Here is a 26,027-nt window from a genome sequence, read left to right on the forward strand (position 1 = left end):
TGACATAGTCCTGGGGAGCTTGAGAGTGAATTTATAAATTTTCATAAACTCTTGAAAATGACCAACTTCCTAAGACAACCTTGCCCTTGAAGTTATTTTATTAATGCAATTTGTATCAAGTAATATTCCAGCTAACTCGATGTAGCATTCCCTGCTGCACTGGGATTTCTAATCATCTTTGAAAAGACACATAATCCTAGGAGGATTTGCTTGAAGACATGAAATTATCTGTTTTATCTACATAACACAATGCTTGGTATCTTCCACGTCTTTTAGTGGAGGGGGCCTGGTTACTTAACATGACTCCTGTCATCTGTGGTTTGGCTATAAGGCTGCCCTTTATTCATCCACTGACTCAGTTAATATCCTCCTGCTTATGTCCCGGGGAGGGGGGTAGGGACATAATTAAAGGTACAATTACTCTGAAATTAAACATCAACACAGAAATAGCACTTGGTTTTTATTACAGGACCGCATAGCAAGTTTTACACTAGAGACCGTATTTGTGTCGAATCCATCTTGGAATTTATGACACAGTTTCAAAGACATTCCAGAGGAACCAAATAAACCAATTTGTTTCTGGAAACTTCTCAACACACTCTCTCTAAAAAATTTATGATTCCCAATGTATTTAAAAGCAGATGTTAAAGTTAACAGAGATAATATATTTTGGAGAGCAGAAGAGAGCGATGGTTTCATGGGGATGAGCCTATCAAACCTGACACCAACTCGGACTTCCCAGGGACAGGTAGAGACATCTGGAACAGAAGGATCTAGCATTCATCCTAAAGGATATTTCTCTCTAATATACTCTCCTTCAAGTTAGTGCCATTATTTTTGGAGAGGAGATCATTAATGATATTTTACTGAAAATTATGATCCATGTGAAATTGTTGGAATTCATACAAAATGGATACTCAAGCATAAACTTCTGATATCTGGTCAAATAATGGGTTTCTTTCTGACCTTTCCATCTGTTAGACAGGAACCAGAGCTTCTCAACTGTGTTAAGAGAAAGAGGGTAAAATAGCAAAAAACAAATCTTATTCAGAGGAAGCATTAGAAGTAGTAAAGCGCTATTTCCTCTTTGCATTTTATCGCATTTTGGAATGAAGATATTTTGGATGGCAATGGTTTCAAGAGGCTGTACGACAATTTTATTCTTAAGTGCACCCTGTACAGTCAGACGGTCCATTGCTTTCAACATAGTCTACGAGACAGGAGATTACATTTTATTTCCAGCCTGGCTTTAAAAATATTTCAAAGTTACGTAAGCAATTACAACACTAGTGATGAATGAGATTAATATCATTTCCAATCTTGTTTAAAAAATGCAAAAAACTATGTACTTTTTCTTTAAATAGGTAGCATCCTTAACTCCTAATTTACTTCCTAAATCATTTGACATGGGTGCTCAGAAGACAATGTAAAAACATTTCTCTGATCTGTTTAAATATAAATTAATTCACAGGGCTATTTTTCCACATTTTGGTTGTTTGTTTGTTAGCTTTCAGCAGCATAATCCAACACAAATTCCTGCAGACACGTTCTGGTTACTATTTCTTAAAAATCCTGCCTGAAGGTTTAGAAGTTTTATTGCGTCCCATACCATCCAAATTAAACGATCAACAATAAAACGCAACCTGGTCTGGTATTTTTAGAACCGTTTTCCTGCGAAATAAACAGTCAAACCTGGAGAACCGTAGTGGTTAAGCCTGTAAATGACAGGGAAGCCTGCTCATTCACAGAACGTCTCAACATCCCCTGTTTACGTAACCAGTTCCGAGAGTAGGATGCTGACATAACACAATTCATATTATTTCCACACACTGATCCAATCATAACAAAGTCTGCAGCTTGTAATTTTGCTTACAGGACCTCTTGCTCACTTGCTTCTTAGTTCCAGGAAAAGAGAGAAAATAGGTTCTCCACAAACCAAAACCAAAATGCAAAAGAAAATATAGTGGAAGAAACATCACACGCATTTAAATATAATGTAGCTTTCAAAGTACTATTTTAGTCCATAAAATTTTCTTTTCTCAATGTTTTATAAAAGTCTCAGTGTTAAAATTAGGTATGGGGAAATGACATTAGCATATATTTGTTAACAACTTAAGTATTTTCAGTATGTGAGAGTGTATTTTACAAGCTAGTAAAAAATTTCTTTAACTACTTACCATCACCAATACACCTAATTAAAATCTCCAATTTCTCCTTTAAAATTCAAGTTATGTTTAAAGCATATTTTAAATGGGCAAAAGTGTTATACTAACACACTTACATTTCAATGATTAGATAGTTAACACAACCTCCCTGTTTACCAAATTGAATCCCTTCCAGTAACCGCTCAAAGCTTTGCATAAACAAATCACTTGAAGCTTCAACTTAACTTTAAGAAAGCTTAGAATATCCTGCAGTAAGTCACTGGATCAGGGCCAAAGTGCCTAAGCATGGGGAGGGGAGGGGTTTTCTTCCTAGAAACATTTACTGTCAGCAAATGTTTTTGTTTCAGCCCAGTTTATGGATACACATTCTTTGCATTTATGGGATGGTTTTCATTAGCTAAATTCTATACCAGCACATTAAATAAAATTGTTGGCCACAAGTACATATTTAGGATTTATTAGAGCCTCTTGCTTTTCTCCTTATTCACTTGGAATGCCAATCTGAAATTTGCCCACATCCGAATCTCCACTGATAACCATGGCAGGCTAGTTGATGGTTAACCAATTACTCTGCTAAATATTCCTACAGAGATAAGGCTCTTGACATTTGAGAGTATGACCGAGCTACAGAACACCTACAGATCACAATTGCTAGAAGAGTTAGTATTACTTTAGGGTTAAAAAAAAAACCCAAGAACAACATTATTCTTTCGCAAAACTAATGGTGCCAGATGCACAGACTTCATTGCTTTTCAGGTATTCCCAGGAAAAAGTAGATTCTATGAAGTTCTCCACACTGTACCCAATGCAATAAAGCACTTAATCCCATCCTTTCTTTCAAGCATGTAGGCAGACCTACCTTTAGTCAGTGTTCATAGTTAACTGCTCAAATGCTCAACAGTAAAGAATATGAGCCTAAAAGTGCCCTTAAATTAGTTCAGTTATCTTAACTTTGCTTTGACAACTGTAATTGTAATTTGCTTGTTAAAGAACTAACAGTGGCAAAAATACACAAAAAGACCATGAACACTTGAGTGTTAAAGTTTTTTTTGCAGTTTTGCATTTTGCAGTTCAGAAAAACCTAACTGCAAAAAAAAAAAGAACACATTATGATTAATATGCTTTTTCTTTGAAATTAATCTGTGTTTATTAATTTTGCTGAAGCATATATATAGCTTATTAAAAAGACTAGGCTCATAGCTTACCTCTATCTCTTAAAATGGAAGAAAAGTATTACATGCTTTCATACGATTCAAAATGAACCTGATCCTAATTTCCAAATGGTATGCAGTAAAGGAAAATTATGGGGAGGGGGGAGGGAAGCTGTATTGTTATTCTCCCACCAATTCAAGCTCAGTTAACTTCTGTGAAACGAGTATAGGAAAAACATGTTGTACTACTACTGTGGCTAAGACCACACAACTTTCATGGATGCGTTCCAAAGCCTAGCTTCCATCTGCAAGTCACTAACAAACCCTTGGAAATCAGAAGAAAAAAAGCTAAAGAATTGTGGGGCTGGCAAGCCTTAAGTCTACATTTGGCCTTAAACAGGAAAAGCAGTTTCAAATCTCCTTCTCTTTTCTTTCTCCTCTATCTTAAAAAAAAAAAAAACAAAAAAAAAAAAAAAAAACCACCAAGAAAGCCCTATTACTCTTTGTATTAAAAAGGAGAGACTTTTGTTGCTGAAATAAAACACACATTTACACTAACTTACAAAAGGAAATTCAATAGCTTTGCCAGAGTCAACCATAAATCTCTTTAGTTTTAGCTCTCTAGTTTAACTAGCCAGAGATTTAGAGTTAATTTTCCTCTTCTCCCACAATTTTCAAAAGCCAAGATGCAAGCTTCCTACAGAAGAATTCTCTAAATCCACAAAAAAAAATATAGAAAAAAAGGATGAAGGCATTTAAGTTTAGAAAGACTGACCATATCATAAAATTGTTTCACTTTTTATTTTAAACCTGAGTTGAATAATTTCTAGAAAAAGACAATCCCAAATTTATGTTTTTTTCAAGAAAAACATTTGTCCAATGTCAAGTTTTTATGCTTCCAATAGGTACACAGTGCAAATTCCCAAAGATCACCTAACCTAGGATGATACTGAGAAATTATTTTTAATCATACCCATTCAACTTTCCACATGGATACTGAAACACATACTCATGCAAGTTTTATGCCCAAAAAAAGAGGAGCAGAAAAGACACTCAATCAAACATTTTTTACTTCAAAGCTTTGCTTCTTTAGCTTTATCCTGATTTACAGGTTAATGCTCTAAAAATTATGGATATAAAATCCAATTAAAATCTGAGTTGGTTTTGGACTTCATAAGTATCAAATTGTTAAAAGTTTAAGGGGAGAGAAATATTCATTGCAGTTAGTAGCAAAAAAGCACAAAATGCCTATACATCGATGATGCAATAACTGCTGGGTCACTAATTATAGCAGGCTGAGCAAAAATACCTAATGCCAATACTATTTCTTTAAATGGAGACCACTTTTTGTTTGTCAGTGACAAATCATTATTCTTTACTAGAGCCACCTGGCACTAGTAAAGTGCTTTGAGAAATATCAGCTGGCTAGCAAATTGTGACACTGGCTGTTCAAGCTCAAGCAACCTTCCAGGAAGGCAGAATCCTTAGTTTTTCATTTTGGTCTCTGAGATTTTCTTTGAGCTTTTGTTTATTTTGGCCTGGAAGCCAAAAAAGTATTTATATTCAATATTAGCTTAGCATTGTTCAACAACTATCTATTTGAAAAAGAAGAACCAAGGTCTGGTTTTCCCCAGCCCATTCATACTATATAATTGCTTTATGATTCCTATTTTTAACCAAAAGAATATGATAAGAAAGGTAAATATTGCAAACACTTATCTCCTACCAGTGCATTCATCTATAGGTAAACGGAGAAGGTCCAAATCAGCTTGGAAAGTTGATTCACAAAAGGACTAGTGAGAAAGTTAACAAACAATTTAGGTATGTAATCTTCAATAGGTGAGGAACAACGGAGACTTCTCCTTGGAAGACTTTTAAAAAACTGAAGGGGGCAAGTGGGAGAACTACCAGTAAGCTCAGTAAAACTTTGGGACAATAAGCACTGAAAGTTAGTTATGTGCTGTGTATAAAAATCCATCTTTGTTCTTACATGTATTCTCACTATATTAAATTTAACCAGTTCCAAAATCCTTTCTTGTATACTACTGACAGTTTAAAATGTTCATAAAGTGTTGATGCTGTGATTATAGTCAGACAGATTTGAACAAATGAAAAATACATGACATCTATGGGCTTCCTTTATTTCACAGGCATTAAATTTATCTAAACGTATGAAAGTCATCGAGAAGGAAGTGTCATGTGCATAGATGATGCACAGAACAGATCATACTGCTAACCTGACTTTTCACAACTGTTTTATGATAAAAGTATGCATTACTAGAACACACCATGAAAATGGGCAACTTTTTACAAAAACAGTTCAAAAGCTTCCAATAAATAATGTCTTCAATTGACTAGTAACTTAGAACTTAAACAGAATTTAGCAATCTGCAAGAAGTAACACCACGTAATGTTTCACCAGTCCTGGAACAGATCATAACCTTCTCACGGAGTTCTTGGGAGAAGACGGCTACCCAGTGGAGTCGTGTACGCTTAAACAGCTGGCGCAGCTCCCCAGGCAAACTTGTTAAACAATGGCTCCAAAATCACCCCACCTCTGGCTCACACATTTTATGCGTGCACAGGATGTGTACACCAGGGGATGGAAGAGAGGGACAGCAGCTCTGGGAAGCCTGTTTCTCTTTCCCTTGGTACCTGGGACACAAACAAATGGCACAAAGGAGTAAGGAAAGTGCCTTTATCACTCACTACTCGCTCGGGGCATATTGCAAAGCAGGCAGACTTGATCCTCAAGCTGAATTTTAACTAGTAATTTAAAAGTCAAAAGGTCCCATATCACATTAGGAACTCATCGAGTCATTGATCAGCGGTGTCAGGTCTTAGAAGTGTGCATACATCTCATTTAACAGTCTTTCATTTTCTGTTTTGATTCAAGGGTAACCTCTGAATTTTAACAGTCAGTTATCCTGTGAAAGGGTTAAGACATTTATTTCAAGCTCATTTAAATACTTCATTCTAGGTATGCTTAAATGCAATGTAAAAATTCATCCATCAAAATGTATCCTTTCATATAATAGAACTGCAATATCTGTAACCAACTGCAATTGATTTATGTACATCAAAAAAGCCTGTAAATGAGGTAAAAGTATTTGCATGACACCAAGTTTAGTATCACCATTTTAATCTATTTCATGAAATTCAAGACTCCAGGTCAGTAGATGTCAAACATTAAGGAGATGAAACCAGCTTCCAAAGCAGTAAACTGGCTGCCAGGTGCAAAAAATAAGTTCCCCATCATCTTTGTTGGGGAAAAAGTGCTGTGCTAATGGCTAAAGTGACAGTAAAAATTTTTGGAGAAACAGTAAAACAACACTGAGCATCAAAGGAAAACAAATTGGGGGGAGGGGGAAGCAAGGAAGATGAAACATTTAAAAAAAGATTAAACATTATACTGCACTTAATATAATAGCAGAGGTTGTTTCTTATTGTCACACACAACTAAACATTCATAGTTTTTAAAATAGCATATATTTTAAAGGAAAAAAATCCCTTTTTGAAGAATCTATGTATTATATTATATTATATATTGTTTACTTCAAACAGAATTGATTTGGTAAGAAGCATAACCTGTATGGTTATGGTTGACAAAAGCGAGCAGACCGAAGGAAGGGCCAAGGGAAGGAAGCTACACTTTCTCAAAAATAAATAAAAAAAAACCACCTCGAAGTCTGTGGAATGCTGTTTACTTCAGTTCTATTTTACAATCACTGTTGCATGGGGAATGGATTGACTGAAACGTCTGCAGACTGTGACCACCCACACTATGGGAAGCACTATGATTAAAGTGAGTTCTGCGTTCTAGTATCTGCCAGCAAAGTCTGCTCCATGCTGTAATTATTATATTTGCAGTCTTCTTATAATCTATTGCATGTGTTGAGGCAAGTCTCCTACATTGTCCAACAAGAAAACCATTGAACATGAATAGCAAGTTATTTTTAATATGCACAAATGGCTACAAAACTGGATACTTTAAATACTGTTCTTTTAAGTTTATGAAAACATTTTGCCTTATAGTATAGCCAGTACCATAATGAAAACAGATCTACCACCAAAACCTTCACTTTACCCCTCTTATCAGAAGATATAGCCTGACATACCATCCTTCACCCCACATTTTTATAATGAGCTAAATCATTACTTTAGGTCTTTAAAGCACAGAAACTATGTGAATTGTGGATTAAACTTGTATCTAGAGAGCACCAAAATATTACAATTCCATCTGCCACTTTAAGTGACTACACACACCGAACATTTCCAGTGACCCTATGACATAAATGCATTACAAGTTCTCCCTTTCTCTTTCAGGATGGATATTCAATACTTTGCAGTAATATAACTTGGAAGATAAGACAACCTAAACATCAAAATAAGTAGTAATTCTCTTAGCAGAAAATTTCATTTCAAATTTTGATGTCTGCTTTAAGTAGTTAGAAAAAAAAATTTTTGAAACTTTTATTCCATGCACTCTCTTGATGTTGTCTGGTGCTGTAACACACAAAATTAGGCATACAATGCTGCTGTTAGAAGCACAACACATAGCTGTTACTGCATCCTTCACTTCCAGATTTATGAGGCAATCTGTACCATTTCAGTAATTTTTCCAGGAGCTGGCTACACAGATGGTTCTGTGAAAAGCACAGATTGTCTACTGTAAAGATGAAGCGTTACGCTACACAGAATGCATGCCACTGCCTAGCAAAGGAGGGAAGAAATATATACCAAAGGTAAGGCTGAATGAAAAAAAAAAAATCGAGGACCGGGTGAAAGCCCACTCATCTCTACCCACTCCAGACAACTTCCTGAAGAAATGTCTTTCGACCCTCTTTGATGAGAGTCAAGGCTAAATTCCACATACAGTGACTGAGGAAAAGTGCCACAAAGACACCTGAAGGACCAGAGAAAAAAAATACAGAAAAAGTGAATGGGAAAAATATAAACAAGATACATACTTTAATTGCCATCAGATGTCTTTCATCTGAAGGAATACCCTAGTCTTTGCAGTGATCAAAGTTCCTGATAATTATTTGCACAGGTTAGAGGAGGAATGACAACTCCTCTTTTCCAAACATACCAAAAAAGCCATAAGATCCCTAAAACCACAAGACTGAATCTCACAAAGTGATTAACTGACTTTGAACTACTTTGGCCTCCAAGAGACTTAACATTTTCCACTTCTCTCTTGGAAGCATGTGCCCTGGAACACAGACCTCTCTCTTCCCACAACTGCTAACTGCTGGGACAGAACAGATCCCCCACTCCAGTTCTCCGCTCCTCTTTTAAACTAACATTCCCTTCTAATTATCTTGTGTTTTACCTATGGCAAAATAGTACATAGATACTATTACAAAGATAAGAAATGCTATAAAGCAATTATTTATTTACTTCAGTCTGAATATTACTAAGTGAATTTTCTCCTCTTAGAAGGAGGGAAAACCAAAGATTCAGACCATAAGTTTGTACTAAAACCCCTACTAAACCCCTGCATTTTATGACAAACTCTTTCTCCTTTAACTTTCTTAATAACACACAATAGGTAAAGTATGTTTATAATTTTAACTCAAGTATCTCAGTTTAGCTCTTAATCTCGCTCTTTCAAAACTGTCTAGATAAGAAGGAAAAAAACAATGTGTTTCTCAGTATGACCTCTAGCAATTCCTAAGCCTTTTAATAGACACATGTTACCCATAAATGCCATTAATATATTATTCTTATCTCATACAGACATCATTTATTGTAAATCCAACACTATTTTAATATTTTTCTGGACCAAATGATCTTGAGGCCCACTTGCTTCCATACATGACAAAAGCTTTAGGCTCTTGCTAACTTAATAAAGCAGACTGGATGGATCTTGAGGTTCACTGTAATTTGTGCACCAAATATCTTCTTCATGTTACCTTAAATTCATGTCCCCTAGAAAAATGTGAGCTTTTAGATTTGCTTTTATAAAGATAAGAACACTTAAAAAAAAACCTTTTTAGATTATATTTGGATTATTCTTAACATATCATGTTCTTTCCTATAAGCAACATTTTGTGAAGTGTTCCTGCAAATAATTAGTCATATAGATCTCCTGTTGATGTCCAGTATTTTTTTCAACCTAGGAAATTCAGATTTGGCCCTAAATTAACAGCCCAACAGAGCCTGAACTATACACGAACATAATACGTAGCAAGTTTTATAAAAAGATGACTAGTATACTGAGCACAAACTCAAATCAACACATCACTTAAGAACAGACTCATATCATTGCCATGTTCAAACCACATCTTCATATACAGCTATACCTCTGTATTAAAGTTTGTAATGCTAGACAGACCATGGAAATTGGATGGAAAACCATCTCCTTAAAATCACAATGATGTAATTTATATTAAATCAGGAACATAAGCAACAACACTTTAAAAAAGAACTTTTATGAAGGCACACTCTCCGTTAATTTCATTCTGTTTCTCCCAAAAAGAATTGAGTGCAATTGTCATTGAGATGTGTTGTCCTACAGACATCTATTCCCTCAATATTTATACCAAGGGATTTTTTTGCCTTAAGTATGCATGAAGTGCATATCATACCCTGCCCTCCTCTGTGGTGGCTGCATGACCCTAAAAGGGCAGTATACACCCTATTATGTTCACATTCTACAAGAAAAAGGACAATAAGGAAGGTTATGAAATGTATAACAAACAACAGATCTCTAGGTTCTTCAGAGAAACTCTTCTCTCTCTTTTCAATACTTATCTACATATTCATACTGTAGGAAATTTCAATCTACTAGCGGATTTTGGAGTTGTGTTAGAAAAACAAGGTCTATTCTGCCATGCACAGTACTGTTTCAGGAAGCCTCCAATATGACCCATCATTTGGTAAAGGTATGAACAGAACTTCAAGTAATTACCTCACACATACTGGAACGAAGCCTGATTCCTGGTGGAGCGTGCCTGGATCATCTGACTACTTGGGCACTCCTACAGCAAGTCCTAACAAAACTCACTACTTTTATTTACATTTTCTTCATAGAAGCATTATGCTGTTTATTTCAACAACTGAAAGAAAGGAATGGGGAGAATAACAGAAGAGGTTTTTATAATACCTAAAGTATGCAGAAATATTAAACCTGAGTTTCAGAGAAGAAAACACAAATAAATCTACCAAGTCAAATATATAGACAGGGACTACAGCTGGGCCCAAAGAGCCTGCAAAATATGCAAACGCAAAACAATCATAGATCCTGGGAAAAAATGGGGGAGGGAAGATAACAGCCTCTGATCAACCGATGAGGACAGGGACAGCAAAGAACCTAGATGGGGGCAAGTTCTGGGCAAAAGTATCTCTTGTTCATCATTGAGACAGAAGACTTGACCTCAGAAAACCTTCAGTCCTGGAAGACAGCCCAGAAGACACCACCCTGGATCTCCAGCTCAAGACCTTGCAGCATAAAGATAGCTTCATGAGACCAAGGAGAAATCACAGACAAGTGGCTTTGATGATTCACAGTATGAACCACTTCCCAGCTCAGGGAAGATTATGTTTTATCACTTTTACTGATAAAAAATACTTAAACATGTTACCCACTATAATCTGGACAGGATAATCTGCAGACAGAGATTATAAACAGCCTTGAGCTCTCCGATGTTAGTACACAAACTTCTCTTCACAAGGGAATAAAATCATAAAACTGTTATGTCTGTGAAATGGTATCCCTGCCCAAGATTAGGTGACTACAGCAGTCAGCCAGACTAAAGAGGCAGAAGGTGAACGTGCCTCCTACTACAGATATTAAAGGACTCACTGTCACAGGAAAAAAGATATTCCTGGGGGCAGGAAAGCTGGCTGACTGCATGAGATGCTGAGAAACCCGTTCTAAAGATGCCAGGCAAAGCTCTGCATAAGAGGTCAAGGTATGTGACCTAAACTTTAGATGACGCTCTAGTCTGATAGGATTAAGTTAAGATGCCTCTCTGAAGAGCCTGTACACAAATGCAAGCAGCATGAGGAATAAACAGGAGAAATTAGAGATCTGTGTGCAATTGCAGAGCTATGATCTCATTGTGATTACAGACGTGGCAGGATAGCTCACATGACTGGAATGCTGCTCTAAAGAGCCTGGATACAGGCTCTTCAGTAAGGACAGGTCAGGAAGGCAAGGAGGGGGAGTCACCCTTTATGTGAGAGAACAGCTGGAATGCATGGACCTCTTCCTACGGGTGGACGATGGGCTGACAGAGAGCTCATCGGTAAGGATTAAGGGGCAGACTAACATGGGTGACACTGCTGTGGGTGTTTGCTACAGACCACCTGATCAGGAAGAAGTAGATGAGGCCTTCTACAGACAGCTGGAAGTAGCCTCACATTCACAGGCCTTGGTCCTCATGGGCGACTTCAACCACCCTGATATCTGCTGGAGGGACAAAACAGTAGGGCACAAGCAATTCAGAAGGTTCCTAGAGAGCATCAATGACAACTTCTTGATACAAGTGATAGAGGAGCCAACAAGGAGGAGTGCTCTGCTGGACCTCATACTTACAAGCAAGGAAGGGCTGGCTGGAGATGTGATGGCTGGGGGCAGCCTTGGCTGCAGTGACCATGAGATGGAGTTCAGCATCCTGGGAAGAAGGAGCAGGGCAAAAAGCAGGATCACAACCCTGGACTTCAGGAGAGCAGACTCTGGCCTCTTCATGGACCTGCTTGGAAGAATCCCATGGGATAGGGCCCTAGAAGGAAGAGGGGTCCAAGAAAACTGGTTGATATTCAAGGATCACTTTCTCCAAGGTGAAGAATGGTCCATCCCAGTGAGCAGAAGTCAAGCAGGTTTCCAATATAATCATGCCCTCTCTTACCCAAGACTGAGCCAAAGTCAAGCAGTCAGCTCGCAGGAACACGAATCACCTACAAAAGACTACTAAATTGAAGGAACAGGAAAAAAGCATCTGTCAGAAAGCCAGAAAGCCTGTGCTGGCACCACCAAGAACCAGTTTTTTCCTCAGTCTCTAATGAATGCATTTCCCTTTGTATTTCAATCATCATAAAAATATAAAATAAAATATAAAATAAAATATAAAATAAAATATAAAATAAAATATAAAATAAAATATAAAATAAAATATAAAATAAAATATAAAATAAAAATATTGCTTTAGCCATCTCAGAAAAAAATAGCACGACCTTTGGGCAGAAGAGACTCACATACAAAAACCTGTTTGACTTCCCGATTAAAAGTTCTTTTTAATTGCCATACACACAGCAGCTCCTCACAGTGCACATTTGTTCAGTTGCCCCTCAAGGGGCAACTGAAAGATACAGGAAAATTAGCTTAACTGGCTAAGCCTTTCCAGGATTTTTCAAACAAAACTTTTTGAAACTGTATTCCTACATCTCCTAATTCACCTCTATAGAAACCTCACATTGTATCACACAGAAATCACTCAAGGCAAAAATGAGACCTGAAACAAACCTCAATAAGAAAACAAAGCCAAAAAATGTCATTAGGGTGGCATACCTCAAAAGTCTATTGATCTGTAGCCTACTAATATAGTAGAATTCTATATAGAATATATCTTACATGTATACTAAATATATTATAGCTAAGAAAAAAGAGTAGAGAATAGGCAGCAATTACCTTATTAAATACAGTATCTTACTGTATGGCTATCTCTACGAAATAGAACAATAATCAAAATACTTGTATTTTGTAAGACTACGTAAATCTATGCCTACACAGATTTAGGGGATTCTCACTTGACTCAGCTTGCAATTTTAACTTCTGAAATAAGCCTTAATACATTTCTTAGTATCATTTCATATTCATCTGAGATCAGTCTAAAATATTTCTGTCAAAACTAAATGTTTTTTTTAAATCTCTAAATAAGATTTCTCTCTTCTAACATATTTTTCTCTACTGCATTAAAGGAACCATGATAGCAGTTCCTATACCCACAGAGTATTGCAATACATTTCCTTGGCCCTCTCAAACCGGGAACAGTAGTGGCCCCCTGAAATAGTATACTTCAATTACATTCTCATATTCTTAAACATGAGTATTTATATAAATATTCTCCAGTGCTACCTTTAACAATTACAACCCACAGCATGTTGAAATGAGACAGATGTAATTACACAAAAACATAAAGGCCATAAAAAGAGATTTCTATCTACCTAGTATCCTGCTTCAGAAAACAGTGAAAGGCAGAGCCTTGGGAAAACTTACAAGAATACAGCAAGCATATTCTGGCATCTGCCTATTTCCTACAATAGAAATATAAGTATCCGGAGTATGCTGGAGTATCTTGCAGCGCAGGGTCTTCTTGAGCCAGAATTGGCACCTTTTAATTTTGTAGTCCTCAGTGAATTTATCTTTGATTATTTTATCCAATTTTCTCTTATACTTACGTAAGTTTCTAATATCCAAAACATTTTATGCATCCTACGGCCTCTACACTTTAAATATAGATCATACAAGTAACTACTACTTTTAATTTTGAACTTATCACTTTTCCCTGATGATGCTACATCCTTATATAGAAACACAATGAAGAATTCACTCACTCATTGATGATCCTCTCTGTATCATCTGTGATTTTACAGACCTCTGGTATCTCTCTCTATGAATAGGTTCTTTTTCAGTTTGAAGACTCCTAGTCTCCTTAGTCACTCCTCAACTGGAAGATGCCAAAATATCTTTGATTACCTTTGTTGCTCACCTATGAACCTTTTCTAGCTCTATGGTATCCTTTTCAAAATGGTGGCATAGAAACTACACCAAGTATTCAAGGTGCAGACTATCTATTACCACAAATTTATGAGTAGCATACGTTACTTTTCATTTTGTTTCCTATTCCTCTCCTAGTACTCTCTTTCTGTTAACAAAAGCTGCTGAACACTGAGCAGTGTTTTCGCAGAAATATCTATTCATGAGCTCATTTCTCAGTCTTAATGACCAACTAAGGAGTTGATTCTCCACACTGCAACTGCTTTCCCCTCCCTCTTGGGGATTTGGCTGCCTGTGCTCAAGGCCAGCTCTGATACAGTATAATTGTAAGAAATGTTCTGCGAGCAAGAACTGTGAGAACCTGGGGCCTCCTGACTTTGCCTGGGAGCTACATTTAAGCACAGGGATTGCCTTTAGTCCTTGCCTCAACTATGTTGCAGCTATGGATATGCTTGGCCATGTATTCAAGTCTGGACTTGACTTCCTGGCTTGACCTGGGATGTGCCTCGTCAGTGTGAACATGCCTGGTGATCACTGGACTTGTGGCAGACCCTGGTTACTATCCCCAGACATGCTCTGCTCTTCTTCTTTGGGTACTGTGGGACTGGGCCCCTTGCCCATAAAGCCACTGCCCCGCCTGCCTTGTTGGCATCCATGGATCCTGGCTCACCTTGTCCTGTGGAGCATTTTATTCTTCTTGATCCCTCACACCAAATGCATCATTCTTCATTTATCTACGCTGAATGTCATCTGTCACTTTACGGGCCCAACACTCAACATCAAAAGGTACAACTACAAGTCTTTTCAGTTGGTCTTCGTCTTCAACACTCTTAGAGCTTACATCAAAAACAACCAATCTATTTCTAAGCTTTGCTTCACTAAGCTTTTGCCAAATGCTTTTTGGATTTTCCAGTAAACAAATCTGTCCAAGGTCTGAATTCAAGTTTACAAACATTGTATTTAGAGCTGAAAAAGTGTTTGATTCTCTGAATTCGTCTTCAGACCATTTTCTTGAATGGCCATAATTGGTTTATCATCATTTCAGCTGAAGTTTGATTTCAATAATACAAACATTTCACTAAGTGGACTAAGGCCAATGAAAGAATATGGACAGTTAGGGACTCCTGCTTTTGTTAGGCCCATGATTCAAACAGTGCTGTTCTCCCATTTTAACCATAAGAATATAACATAACTGCAATGATACCCTCTGTCTTTTTGAAAGTTATTATCATAATACCTAAGGATTAGATTTTCTTAAAAGTCTGTCTTAATTCCCTTCTATTTCTCAAACTCTTCTAATTACTGCACAGAGTGTTTGTTAGGCATCTTTGCACAATGTCACACCCACCAGCCTGGTTCAGGCAACTCAATTAAGTACATGAACTCCATTCAGAAGACTTTCTGAACATATATGATGCTCTTCCTCTTCCTGTGAGCTTCCTTGCTTAACACTTTCTCCACAGGTATGCTACATCTACTATTTTTGCTTGTTTCATTTAGCTCAGCAGTCCCACTTCTTTAAAAAACTGCTCAGAGCTTCTGATTACATTCTTCTGTTGCTGCATTTGGGTTTTTTGTTGTTTTAGCTTTTCTTTTTCTTCCAGGTTCCTGTAACTTCCTTATTTTCCAAAAACATGCGGCTGCATTCAGCTGAGAGGAACTGACTGCTGAACCCAACCCAAAAAAGAGTCAAGACGACAAAAGAACAATTTTCCTTATGGAGATGGCTGAATTTGAAAATGTTTGCTCTGATTTTCTAAGACCAACTATTAAACCCTGACATTATAAGCAAGCTTAACATCTGGCATCTGTCACTTCTTGAGACATGTCTCTCCTTATGAGGCATTATCAGATATTCTCTTTTAAAATATTTAATCCCATAATCTTTTGGTGTTTTTGCTTTATGTTCTTTTGTACATAGCCAAAAAAGTACCCTTCAAGTGGCTCTTTAGAACAGCCATCCTTCAAAAAAGAATTACTGAACAGTTAGTCTCCCCAGTTTTTTTTTCCCCCCCCACTGAGTATTATTCTTCTGCCTTGAAAGTTCTGAGCGTTTTCCTTGTCCATTGCCCCAAACACTACCAAAACTTGAAGTCCTACCTAGTATTCTGAGATCGCCATGCTCCCTCAGTTCCTTCCCTTTGCCCATCAGATTTCATTTTATAGCAGGTTCTGATAAAAATCAGCTCTTCATTTCCCCAACTCATTTTAGCTTCAACTGACAGAAGTTTGTTCATTTTTGACAGAACTCTAATGGTCACATTGCTGACTGACAAATAGTAGGCATCAGAAGTTAGGTTTAAATCTGCTGAAGTCTCTCAGTGTTTGTTTCAAATCCTTGTCACATTTTGATTTGTCATTCAGAATTCAGCCCTTAAGTTTGCAAGACTGATTTTTTTAATCTTACATTATTCACAAACAGTTTTACAGAATTTAAAACTACTCCCATTGTCTTTATGCATTCTCTATCTTAAAAAAATAACAACTCTTTTTTACATTTCATTTTACAGTGTGTGTGCGTGCATGTGTGTATGAGTGCATGCATAGTTTTTGTATTATACGCCTGCAATAAAAATCCATTCAGCTTCCTCTGGACGATTTAACTGAAAATTATTTTAAAACATTGAATACTTTATTTCCAACAGCTATAAAGAGCAAAGCTGCCTTCTGACTTTTCTGTAGCTTGATAGCAGAGACAAAAATGGCACTTCTCAGTCTTTTATATGTCCTTTCAGCTCTGACGGGGGATTTTCAGCTGTTTTATCTTCAGTCAGAATAGCTTCTTAATTTTTGTTATTACATATAACTGAGAAACCTATCTAGAACAGAGTGCATTTCAGGTGTTCGTTTCATTCTGTTCCCGAGATCTAGTTGATCAGCATTGTTCAAATAAAACTCTGTATAACTTCGGTCTGTTTCAGCTGGTTTGTAACTCTCATAGGTACAGTCACCACCTATCTCCTTCTAAATGCTTCTCACTCACCTCTGTTGAGCACATTTTAATGCCCTGCAATCCAAACTTTGAAAAATGCTCCAATTATGTCCTTAGGAGAACAGAAGGCTATCATGATCAGAACCTTTAAAGAACAAGTAAAGAAGAAGAAAAGTTGAGAAGCAACTCATACTACTAGACACAGGGAAAAATATCCCTTGATAGTATAATGGAGGTTTAGTAGCATCATTTACTGGGAAATTATAGCTTCTGAAGTTATTCTTTGCAAAAAAAATCCAAATGAGAATACGTACCTGTCAAGAGAGTAAGCAGCAAAGCACAAAAGTAGCAAAGAACAGTTTTATATTCACTGCCATTGCTACATATTTAAACTTCCTTGTATAATAAGGTGGACTGAGAACTACCCAGAAGCTAGGATGGAGCAACAAATGCTTTAGATACCTTATAACTTAAGTAAACAATAGTGGGAAAGCCATCAGTTTAACTGTTGTGACAATTATGTTCATTTAGGTATACTCGCTGTTCTTTACTCAGCTTCTTTATTAAACAGATCAGGTTTAAGATGAAAAAGATGGTATAACTGTATGTAGTTTTGTACCCAGAAAAATAAAACTATGTAAATAGAATTTTGACATCGAATTAAGAAGCAAAATTTTTTATGTTTTCCCCTTTAATCTGTGAAACAATTGTAAGCAGCTTTTCTTGCTCAGAATGCCAATATTCTTCCTCAGTATTCCTTGACTCACAAGTCATATACAACATTCAGATTTCTTAGATGCAACTTTGATAGCTTAGCAATTTACAAATGCCACCGAAATCTGCCTTTCCCATCCTGTCCACACGATATGAGCCTAAGTAGGATTTAGACATGGGTTAAAGTTTGCAAGAATGATGAGATCATTAATAATTATATTGCATAAGTAATCAGATTACTAAAATTGCATTAAAGTCCAAGTTCTTCAATGCTCTGACCAATCATGAAGAAGAGTAATCTAAAAATTCCAAAACATAAAACAAAACAATCTCATAGAAAGGATCATTATTGTATAATTGTCCACTCCAGAATTTTTCACAAGTATACAAAAGCCTCCAGAACAGGTAGCCATTAGAAGCGGGATATTTGGTAGACTGTTTTTGTTTCTTTCCACTTTTATGGGGCATATTTATTTAATAATTGCTCTTAGTTGTTACTAAGAGCGGAAAACTTCAGCAACATAAAACAATTTATATGATGGTATAGCACACAATAGCTAATTCCCATTTTTTATTTCTCATTATCAGTTCCCGTGAATGCCTGTTTGTGTTCACTCTGTAACACCATTATTTTATACACATAGTTTTGCTTGGAGAAGTTGAGTTCAACCCAGTCTTTCCTTAGAGAAAGCACTCATCTTTATTTGTCATCCTTCTGACAAATTTGACAAAGTAAAGGCAAACTACCACATAATACTAACTAATTTTCTAACAAAACACATCCAGATGGGACCACAGAAAGGCCACGTTAATGACCATTAGCTTAATCCCCGACAACATCTAAATTACCCCGCTGTTTAAAAACTGCGTGTGAGTGCTTGTTGACGTATGTATGTACGTTTTTATGTATGTACATACCAGTAACTCGTTAATAAAGAGTGTGCCACCTACTGGCATTTAGTGGTAGACCTGTTCACAGTTCATTTCATTTGATAGAGTTGCTGTGGTAATGCACTACAAAAGGCTTACTCTTAACAAGGTGTTAGAAATAAAAGAATGGATGCTTTGTTGTAGCCAAATATCGTGGAGAGATGCTAATATCTGCAGCAAATAAACCTCTGAAGCCAGCAGCAGTGGAAAAGGTGACAGAACACAGTAAACCATGAGAGCAGCAAACCAAGTAGTACAATGACAGATGCGTAAAAAACAACCACCACCACCTGAAATACATATGGGACTTGTCTTTAACAAAACAGTGCATGACAATATATAAATGAGTTGCTCTGAAGCCAGAGATAAAGCTCAGTCAGGAAAGAGAGAAAAAGGGAAATACAGAGAAAACTGGAGTGTCCATTATACTATCTGTAATTTTATAATGGTGAAGGAAGGGGGCTGGAGAAAAGGAGTGGTTGCTTCTTTTTGATTCTTTGTTCCACCTATTTGCATAATGAGTCTTTGACTGTAACCACTTCAAAACCAAGGATGTTTTCTAAACTATTGGTGCACAGTGTTTAGTAGGATGCATCCTAGATACAAAGCCCCTCAGTACTGAAAAATATAAATACAAAGAGTTAGTCATTATCATAGCAACAGGTAAAACACAAGCAGAATTCTCCCACAAATCAGTTCAACTGCATGTATTGTGCATACAGGAAAGTAGAAAGATCATGAAATTTGTCTTCCTATTAGTGAATGCCCTAAATAATTGCCAACAATTTCAGGAAATCCTAACACAGAAGTCTCGCCGGTGCAGGTATCATTAGACAACTAAGGCTCAAAATAACGCTTCACAAACTGGAGAGTACTGAAGTTAGTTTGTAGTCTAGAGACTATATTATTATAAGAAATTGTTTATATTCCCTTGGAAGAATATGTAGCGGAATGCTGTGAAATGGACAGCTGTGTACACAAAATAAACATATGTATACCTGCATATAATACAAAGAATGCCATCTACTGGTATGTAAGAATATACACCATTGCTCAGAAGTTGGTAAATAGCTATCATTGTAAGCAATAAAACTGCCATTACTATGCACTGCAAATAACACTGTCCAGTTTTAAACAACGTCTTCCTTACAGACTCAGCATACTGCATTTTAACAAGTGTATATGAGCCATACACCTCTCAAAATGCGCTTCTCTACGTAAAAGACACAGGAAGGAAATATAAAAGATAACTGTTTTACAATTTTCATTATATTATTTATCTGCCTTTTTTTTCTTCCATCCATAAAAGCTAATTTAGATACGTTATAAAAATATGATAAGAATCTCTATGCATCTCGCATAAGACAACCTAGTCCCTCTCAGTTCCTTCTTATTTTACTGTGGTGCCTTACTGTCCTCATTGTGACAGACATATAGAAAGCATTTAATCAGATGATTTGCTTCAGAGGTAATTTATTCCAGCTACAAGACAAATATGCATGAACAGTTTCACACTCCGTATCCTTTTCCTAATAGGACTTCTTTCCAGGTTTTTTTCCAAGCTATTTTGCACAACTCTCTAGTAGCATCCTCCTTTTCTCTTCTCACCCTCTCCCTCAACATTTCCTTCTAATACTTCTATTTCAACTTGCATGAGACATTATTTCCTTTCTCGGAAGTAACTGGATAAGCTTGCAAACTCCCAGCAGATCAAAGATAAGCAACTGTTCCCTTACAGACAAAACAATAAGTCCCTCAAATCTTATAATTTTAAGAAGTTTAATTTGCAGAATTTTTGTAAAAATGCTTTTTACTTTCTGACTATTTCTGACTATTGTTGCCTAAACAAAATACATGTCACTAAGCTATTCTCAAGAATGACAAATATGGTAACACTTGATCAGACAGCTGGATAGTTAAAAATACCAGTCAAGAAAGACTTGACAGTGAGGAAGGAAAGGGAAACTACAGAAAAGTCAAACTCTGCAGTGAGAGGTAACCAAACATTTAAATGCAGGTGCCACTGTTCTAAAGAAGGAAATCACAAACGATTTCATTCGCAACCATGGCTGAGAGACCATCCTTTCAAAGGTGGGTTAATTCATCACAGCCTTAGACATCCATAATGAGATAAGAATGACATTCTTACTCATTAAGCAAATGCTCTTATATAAAACAAAAATAATACTATATAAAAAAAGCAAAGGCCCTAAAAACCCATTTTGCGTAAAATTCTGGCACAGATTCAGGACCAAGGGTGAAAGGTCACTACTTCATTAACTGAACCAACTCAATTAAAATTGTAGCTTAATGAAAAAGTCAAGATGATCATAAAAAATCCAGGTCATCCGGAGAACATCACTAAAAATCTCAAACATCCTGTGCTTAATTGGCAATAAATTTCTTGATCTGGCCTATTCAAGCAGTGGCAAACCACTACAAAACACTCTAATACAATTCAAAGATACAATAGACAGAACTCCATCAAATTTAAACTAAATCAATATATATAACTTAAAGGTACATCAAAAGGTTCACAGGTGGAGGACAGGTATATGCCTTCCTTCTGGAAAATAAGACTTTCATTCAGATTGTTTAATGTGTCCTCCACATGGGGACACATTAAAAAGAGTCAAAATGCAGTAACACTAAAGGGAAAGATCCCAAATAGAAGACCATCTTTGACATCAGGCTTTCAGATTTGTAACTGAAATTCTAAGGGACAAAACTCTTTTTACTAGAAAATATTTGAGAATTGCTGTATAAGCAGAGGCTGTACAAAAAGCTTACCATATTAAATTAATAGTTTTCAAACCTGTTTACATGTTTGCTATTGAAAAAAACACTTAATGAAATCACATTGATATTTTGGTGTCCCTCACATTTCTGTAAAAAAATAGCCAAGTTCCAGCAAGCACGTTGCAATTTCGCTGCAAACGCTGTATTCAGCAAAACAGAGACCCTTTACTTGAAAAGGCTACGTTTGCATTTTCAAAGAGGTACTGAGAGGCAGACAGCATTATTTACTGACTACTCACAACGCCCAAAGGAAAAAAATAACACAGTCTCTTCCACCCATTGCATACGTTTGGAAACAAGTCTTCCACAAGCTTTCCACCAGCATTGTTTAGTTCAGCAGAAAATTGCGATGTTTAACTCTTAGACAACGGGGAGAGACAGCGACTGCAGACCACAGTTCAAAACCTTAACCTGGCAACAGGATTATCCCAGTAACCTTCACAAATGATTAGCAGACAAAAATCAGAGTTCATCAGAGTTTGATCAACAGACAAGTCAAAATAGAGTTACATGCTTGCACATATGCCCACTCATACACAGCACAGTGCAGAATTGGTCCAGATTATACAAAATACTACATGTTCAAATTAAAGATGTGTAAAGGTACTATGAAAACAATCAGTTTCCGTTTTTCACAAGAATAATACTTTTACAGATCTGCTGATGCAATAACATTAAAGCTTTCTGAATCAAAATTTTAATTTGGCATCATACCATCTTCAGTTTAGAAATTACCCAGAAAAACACTAGTGAAAGATAAACATGTATAAAATCTTGTGAAAGATAAAACACACATTCCATTAGACATTTTAGCAAAATGCAATACAAATAATTCCAGTGCTGTTAAAAATTACTCTTATAAAGTACACTTATACTCCTGTGGGCATTAATAAAAATGTGGCCTTACATGGGATACAGATATCCAAAATAACTATGTTTCTAAAAAGGAAAACTTAGCCAACACCAAAAAACACCATTAAAACTAGATATCAAGGGTGATAGACTTCCCAACCCCTATGTTTAAGGCATTACATATACACCGTTTTATTCCTTCATATTCCTTAGAAGGAAATTAGAGTAGTAAGAAAAATACTTTTTATAAAGAAAGAGGCAAAAGAGAGATATTAATTGTTCCTGTTTTACCAAATTTGAAAAGGGGAGGAGGGGGGAGGATTAAAACGCTTTCATAAGTTTGCACGGCTTTCTAAAACCATGCAAAAAAAAAAAAACAGTGATAGGATAATAAACCAACAAATCTTGAAGCAGTAAACAATTCATAAATACAGTTTACAAACCTAGAGCACAGGTGGTGGTGTGACCACGTTAACAAAATGGGAAACTACTCCAGAAATGCTCTTTAGCTGGCACAGTATCATTGCAAAGGTAACCTGCAGTGTGACTGAAATGAAGCTGGTTTAGCCCCACCAGACAGAAGCCCATCTTAGAACCACACATACTGCATGGCTCCAAAATCCTCTGCTTAGAACAGGCCAGATGGAGAAACTAAATCACTTTCCTTCTTGGAAACTGGTTCACCAGGTCACGATTGATTTCATCGGTGAGAAGTCTGTAGCAGCACGTATCTTGGCTTCCTACACTACATCTGGCTGGTAGATGAATAAGGAGCCTAGATTCCAATACTATAATTCAGAACCATAAAAAAAGAAAAAGAAAGAAACTTCTCACAATTTTAAACAGCATACAACCTTAAAAATACTGCAGTCTACTTTGTGCCTTTTAATTAACTACCAAACCATTTCTTTGCACATTTGATTCTTTATGAGGACTTAAACAGGCATACGTAAACTTGGCTTCTGAAACTTCTTAATAATATAGTCAAAGTGCACAGCTACCCTTCTGCCCACTAGAAGTAACCAAGCTTTCCTAATGGTAGTGGCAGCAAGCTGTTCATCAGAAGAGTTAAAAACTAAGCTAGTGTCAAATATATCTTTTGCTACTTTGAAAATGCAATGTAGTAGCTGAAAATAAGGGCCATGAGATCAACCTTCTCATCAATAAACATAACCACAGTCTCACTGGAAGGCCACAAATTATTCTTTGGGAACTGGTGCCTGCCATCACTAAAAGCAAGATTTAATTTAATAGTCAATGTATATAGCTATAAAAGCCAAGAGAAGAACACTCACCACTAAATTGACTCAATAATATTATTTTGTAGTCATATATATCTTTGCATTTTGAAAGGAGAATTTTAATCTTGGACAACTTTATCTATGTTTACTATTAATGCTTTAGTTTTAACACTAAAACAAACTTTGGAGATTCCCAGTTTTATAGATTTTAATTTTGGCCTATCCCCATTGCACACAACTTTTCTGTAACATTTTCTTTCTTCTAAGATTGAATAAATGTACACATAGAGGCCTTGACTGGTTTGAGGCATGATGGCTTGCACAGTGAAAAACTACTTCACCTTCGGGCGAAGCAGGAGATGAGTATCTCCTCCTTTATGCTAAAGGATTAAGCTGAAGAGATGAAATTAACTCTGCGCTGCAGGGCTAAAGGACAAGGCTACCATGAAGGTCAGCTGGGCAGAAGCTGAATAGCGACTCCTATATGTAAAGATTTGGAACTCCCCTTTTCCACAGCTTCTGTGCCAACATATATGCCTGGAGCTGACGCAGAACCCCATTCTGTGCTCTGGCATGAATGGCTTTCCCTACGTACCCTCTCTGTATAGCTTAAACAGCTTAGACAATCTATTGTTTCATTCCAAGCAGGACACCTTTTCCATAATCCTAAAAACCTTCTAAGTAAAACTTGATTTTCAGAGGTTTATTTAGAATAACTTCAGGATTTCAACTTCCTTTCATCATGTTGCCACAAAATTACCTCCCTTCCAAACCCCAACAAGTTGTTCTAACTATATGTTTTAGACTGTTTTTGGCCATTTTTTCCATAATGTACAACAGTGTATTTGCAGTCTTCAACACAAGACTGTAAATAACCCTGTTATAAAAAGAGCTGCCTGTTTACTACGAATAAGGCTGAGGTCAGAACGAAACACTGCACAAGTTGGTGGTCAAGTCAATGTGAAAACAGCCAAGGCAAACTTCAAATTTATGGCTCCCATAGCTTTTATGTCTTGATCTCCTCCTGTGACAATCTTTTGAGACACGTACAACGTGGAAAACAAACAGCCCATGAGGAAACAATTTTAAATATGCGTTAGGTGGGCCAACTTACTGTATGTTTATTTTTATGACAATAGAAATCATCATCATAGTTCCCAAAAGGAATTCTTCAAAAGTAGCAAGATATTTAACATGGGTTCATCTGTCCAAACAAGAACAATAGTCCTTATTATATCACATATGCTGATGACTAGAATTACAATGCTGATTACAAAAAATGGGATTAAACCACTCTGTTCAAAAAGCTTTACTACGATGCACACTGGACAGACAGCGAGAAGAAATTCTAACTGCTATAGAAAACAACTTAGTAATACTCTCTCTTTTAATCTCAACTTTTGTATCCTTACGCTGTGCATTTTACAGCCTCCCTTGCTTCCTTAAGTTTATTTTTTATTCATTAAAACTTTTCCGAGGGCTATTTCTTCCCCTGCAAACAAAATGTGAGCATATTACTTTTCAGATTGTATTATGCTACACACACTTCAAGCATCCAGGGAAGAGTGGAATGATAAAAATAGTTCATGGTAAGTTATGTCTGTGCCTTCAACGCCTCTTCTCTATCATTTTCAGACTAACTTGTGACTCATTAAGTCACAATGACTATTTAAGGTTGTTTCAAACCCACTGAAAGTCAGTGGAAAAATTCCTGCAGGCTACAGTGAACCTTGGATTGAATGCTTACAAGTTAGTCCCAATTTAAGACAGCTTACAGTAGCAGTGCTGCCAAAAGCAACAGTCCCACCTCTATCCATCCATGCCTGTTTGTTCCTGTTTCTGTGTCGCTTTCTCTTACACCAGCAAAAGCATCAGTCCAGTTACATGATAAACCAGATCAGGTAACTGATCTAAGTTAAAATGACACTTTTCCCCTCCCCAGGAATGGAAGTGGTCTGGATATCTCTCTCCCTCACCAGGTTAACGCGTGTGCTGCTGCTAGTAACAAATGCAACAACAAATTTTGCTCTTGGTCTGTATAACAACTAAGTGCCTGCCACGCTGCATCTCCTAGGTCATTATGAAGAATATCGTCCCAACCAGCTAGAATACATTTAAAAAGGTAGAAGTTTTGCATCATTTTTACTTTACCTTACTATGGTTTTCAAGTCTATCTTTAAAAAATCCTTTACAAACCAAGACTAACGCCATAATAGTTCACTGTGACAGTGAATTCCAACTACACTGACCTCAAGAAAAGCTTTTGGAAAAAGATTAAAGACAGGAAGCAAATGAAGGTGATTTTAGTTAATATTAAGCTATCAAGAATTTCACGGCTTACGGTACAACCCAGCAAATACATACATAAAGGCAGCCTACACACATACAAGTACACACAGGGCATCTGAATGTTTGAGAGAACTGCTGAGAATCATCTCACCAAAATCAACAATACTGCTCAGTTAAAAGTTATTTACCAACACGCACATCTGCAATACCGTTACCTACTTTATAATA

The 26,027-nt window shown here is 36.7% G+C and overlaps 1 protein-coding gene across 6 annotated transcripts in view; it reads right to left on the minus strand.

Annotated features, from left to right (window-relative positions):
* Nucleotides 1–26,027, minus strand: part of LOC112978819 (Fanconi anemia group C protein) — an 85,090-nt gene that overhangs the window by 35,029 nt on the left and 24,034 nt on the right. Inside the window, exon 2 of one of the 6 annotated variants that reach the window (XM_026092557.2) lies at nucleotides 11,862–12,048. The exons of the other annotated variants lie outside the window; for them this stretch is intronic. Coding sequence (XP_025948342.2) covers nucleotides 11,862–12,014 — 153 coding nt within the window. The 5' untranslated portion in view covers nucleotides 12,015–12,048. The remainder of the gene's footprint in view (nucleotides 1–11,861; nucleotides 12,049–26,027) is intronic. 6 annotated transcript variants of the gene reach the window in all.

This window comes from Dromaius novaehollandiae, chromosome Z (assembly GCF_036370855.1).
Source record: "Dromaius novaehollandiae isolate bDroNov1 chromosome Z, bDroNov1.hap1, whole genome shotgun sequence".
Classification (NCBI taxonomy): Eukaryota; Metazoa; Chordata; class Aves; order Casuariiformes; family Dromaiidae; genus Dromaius; species Dromaius novaehollandiae.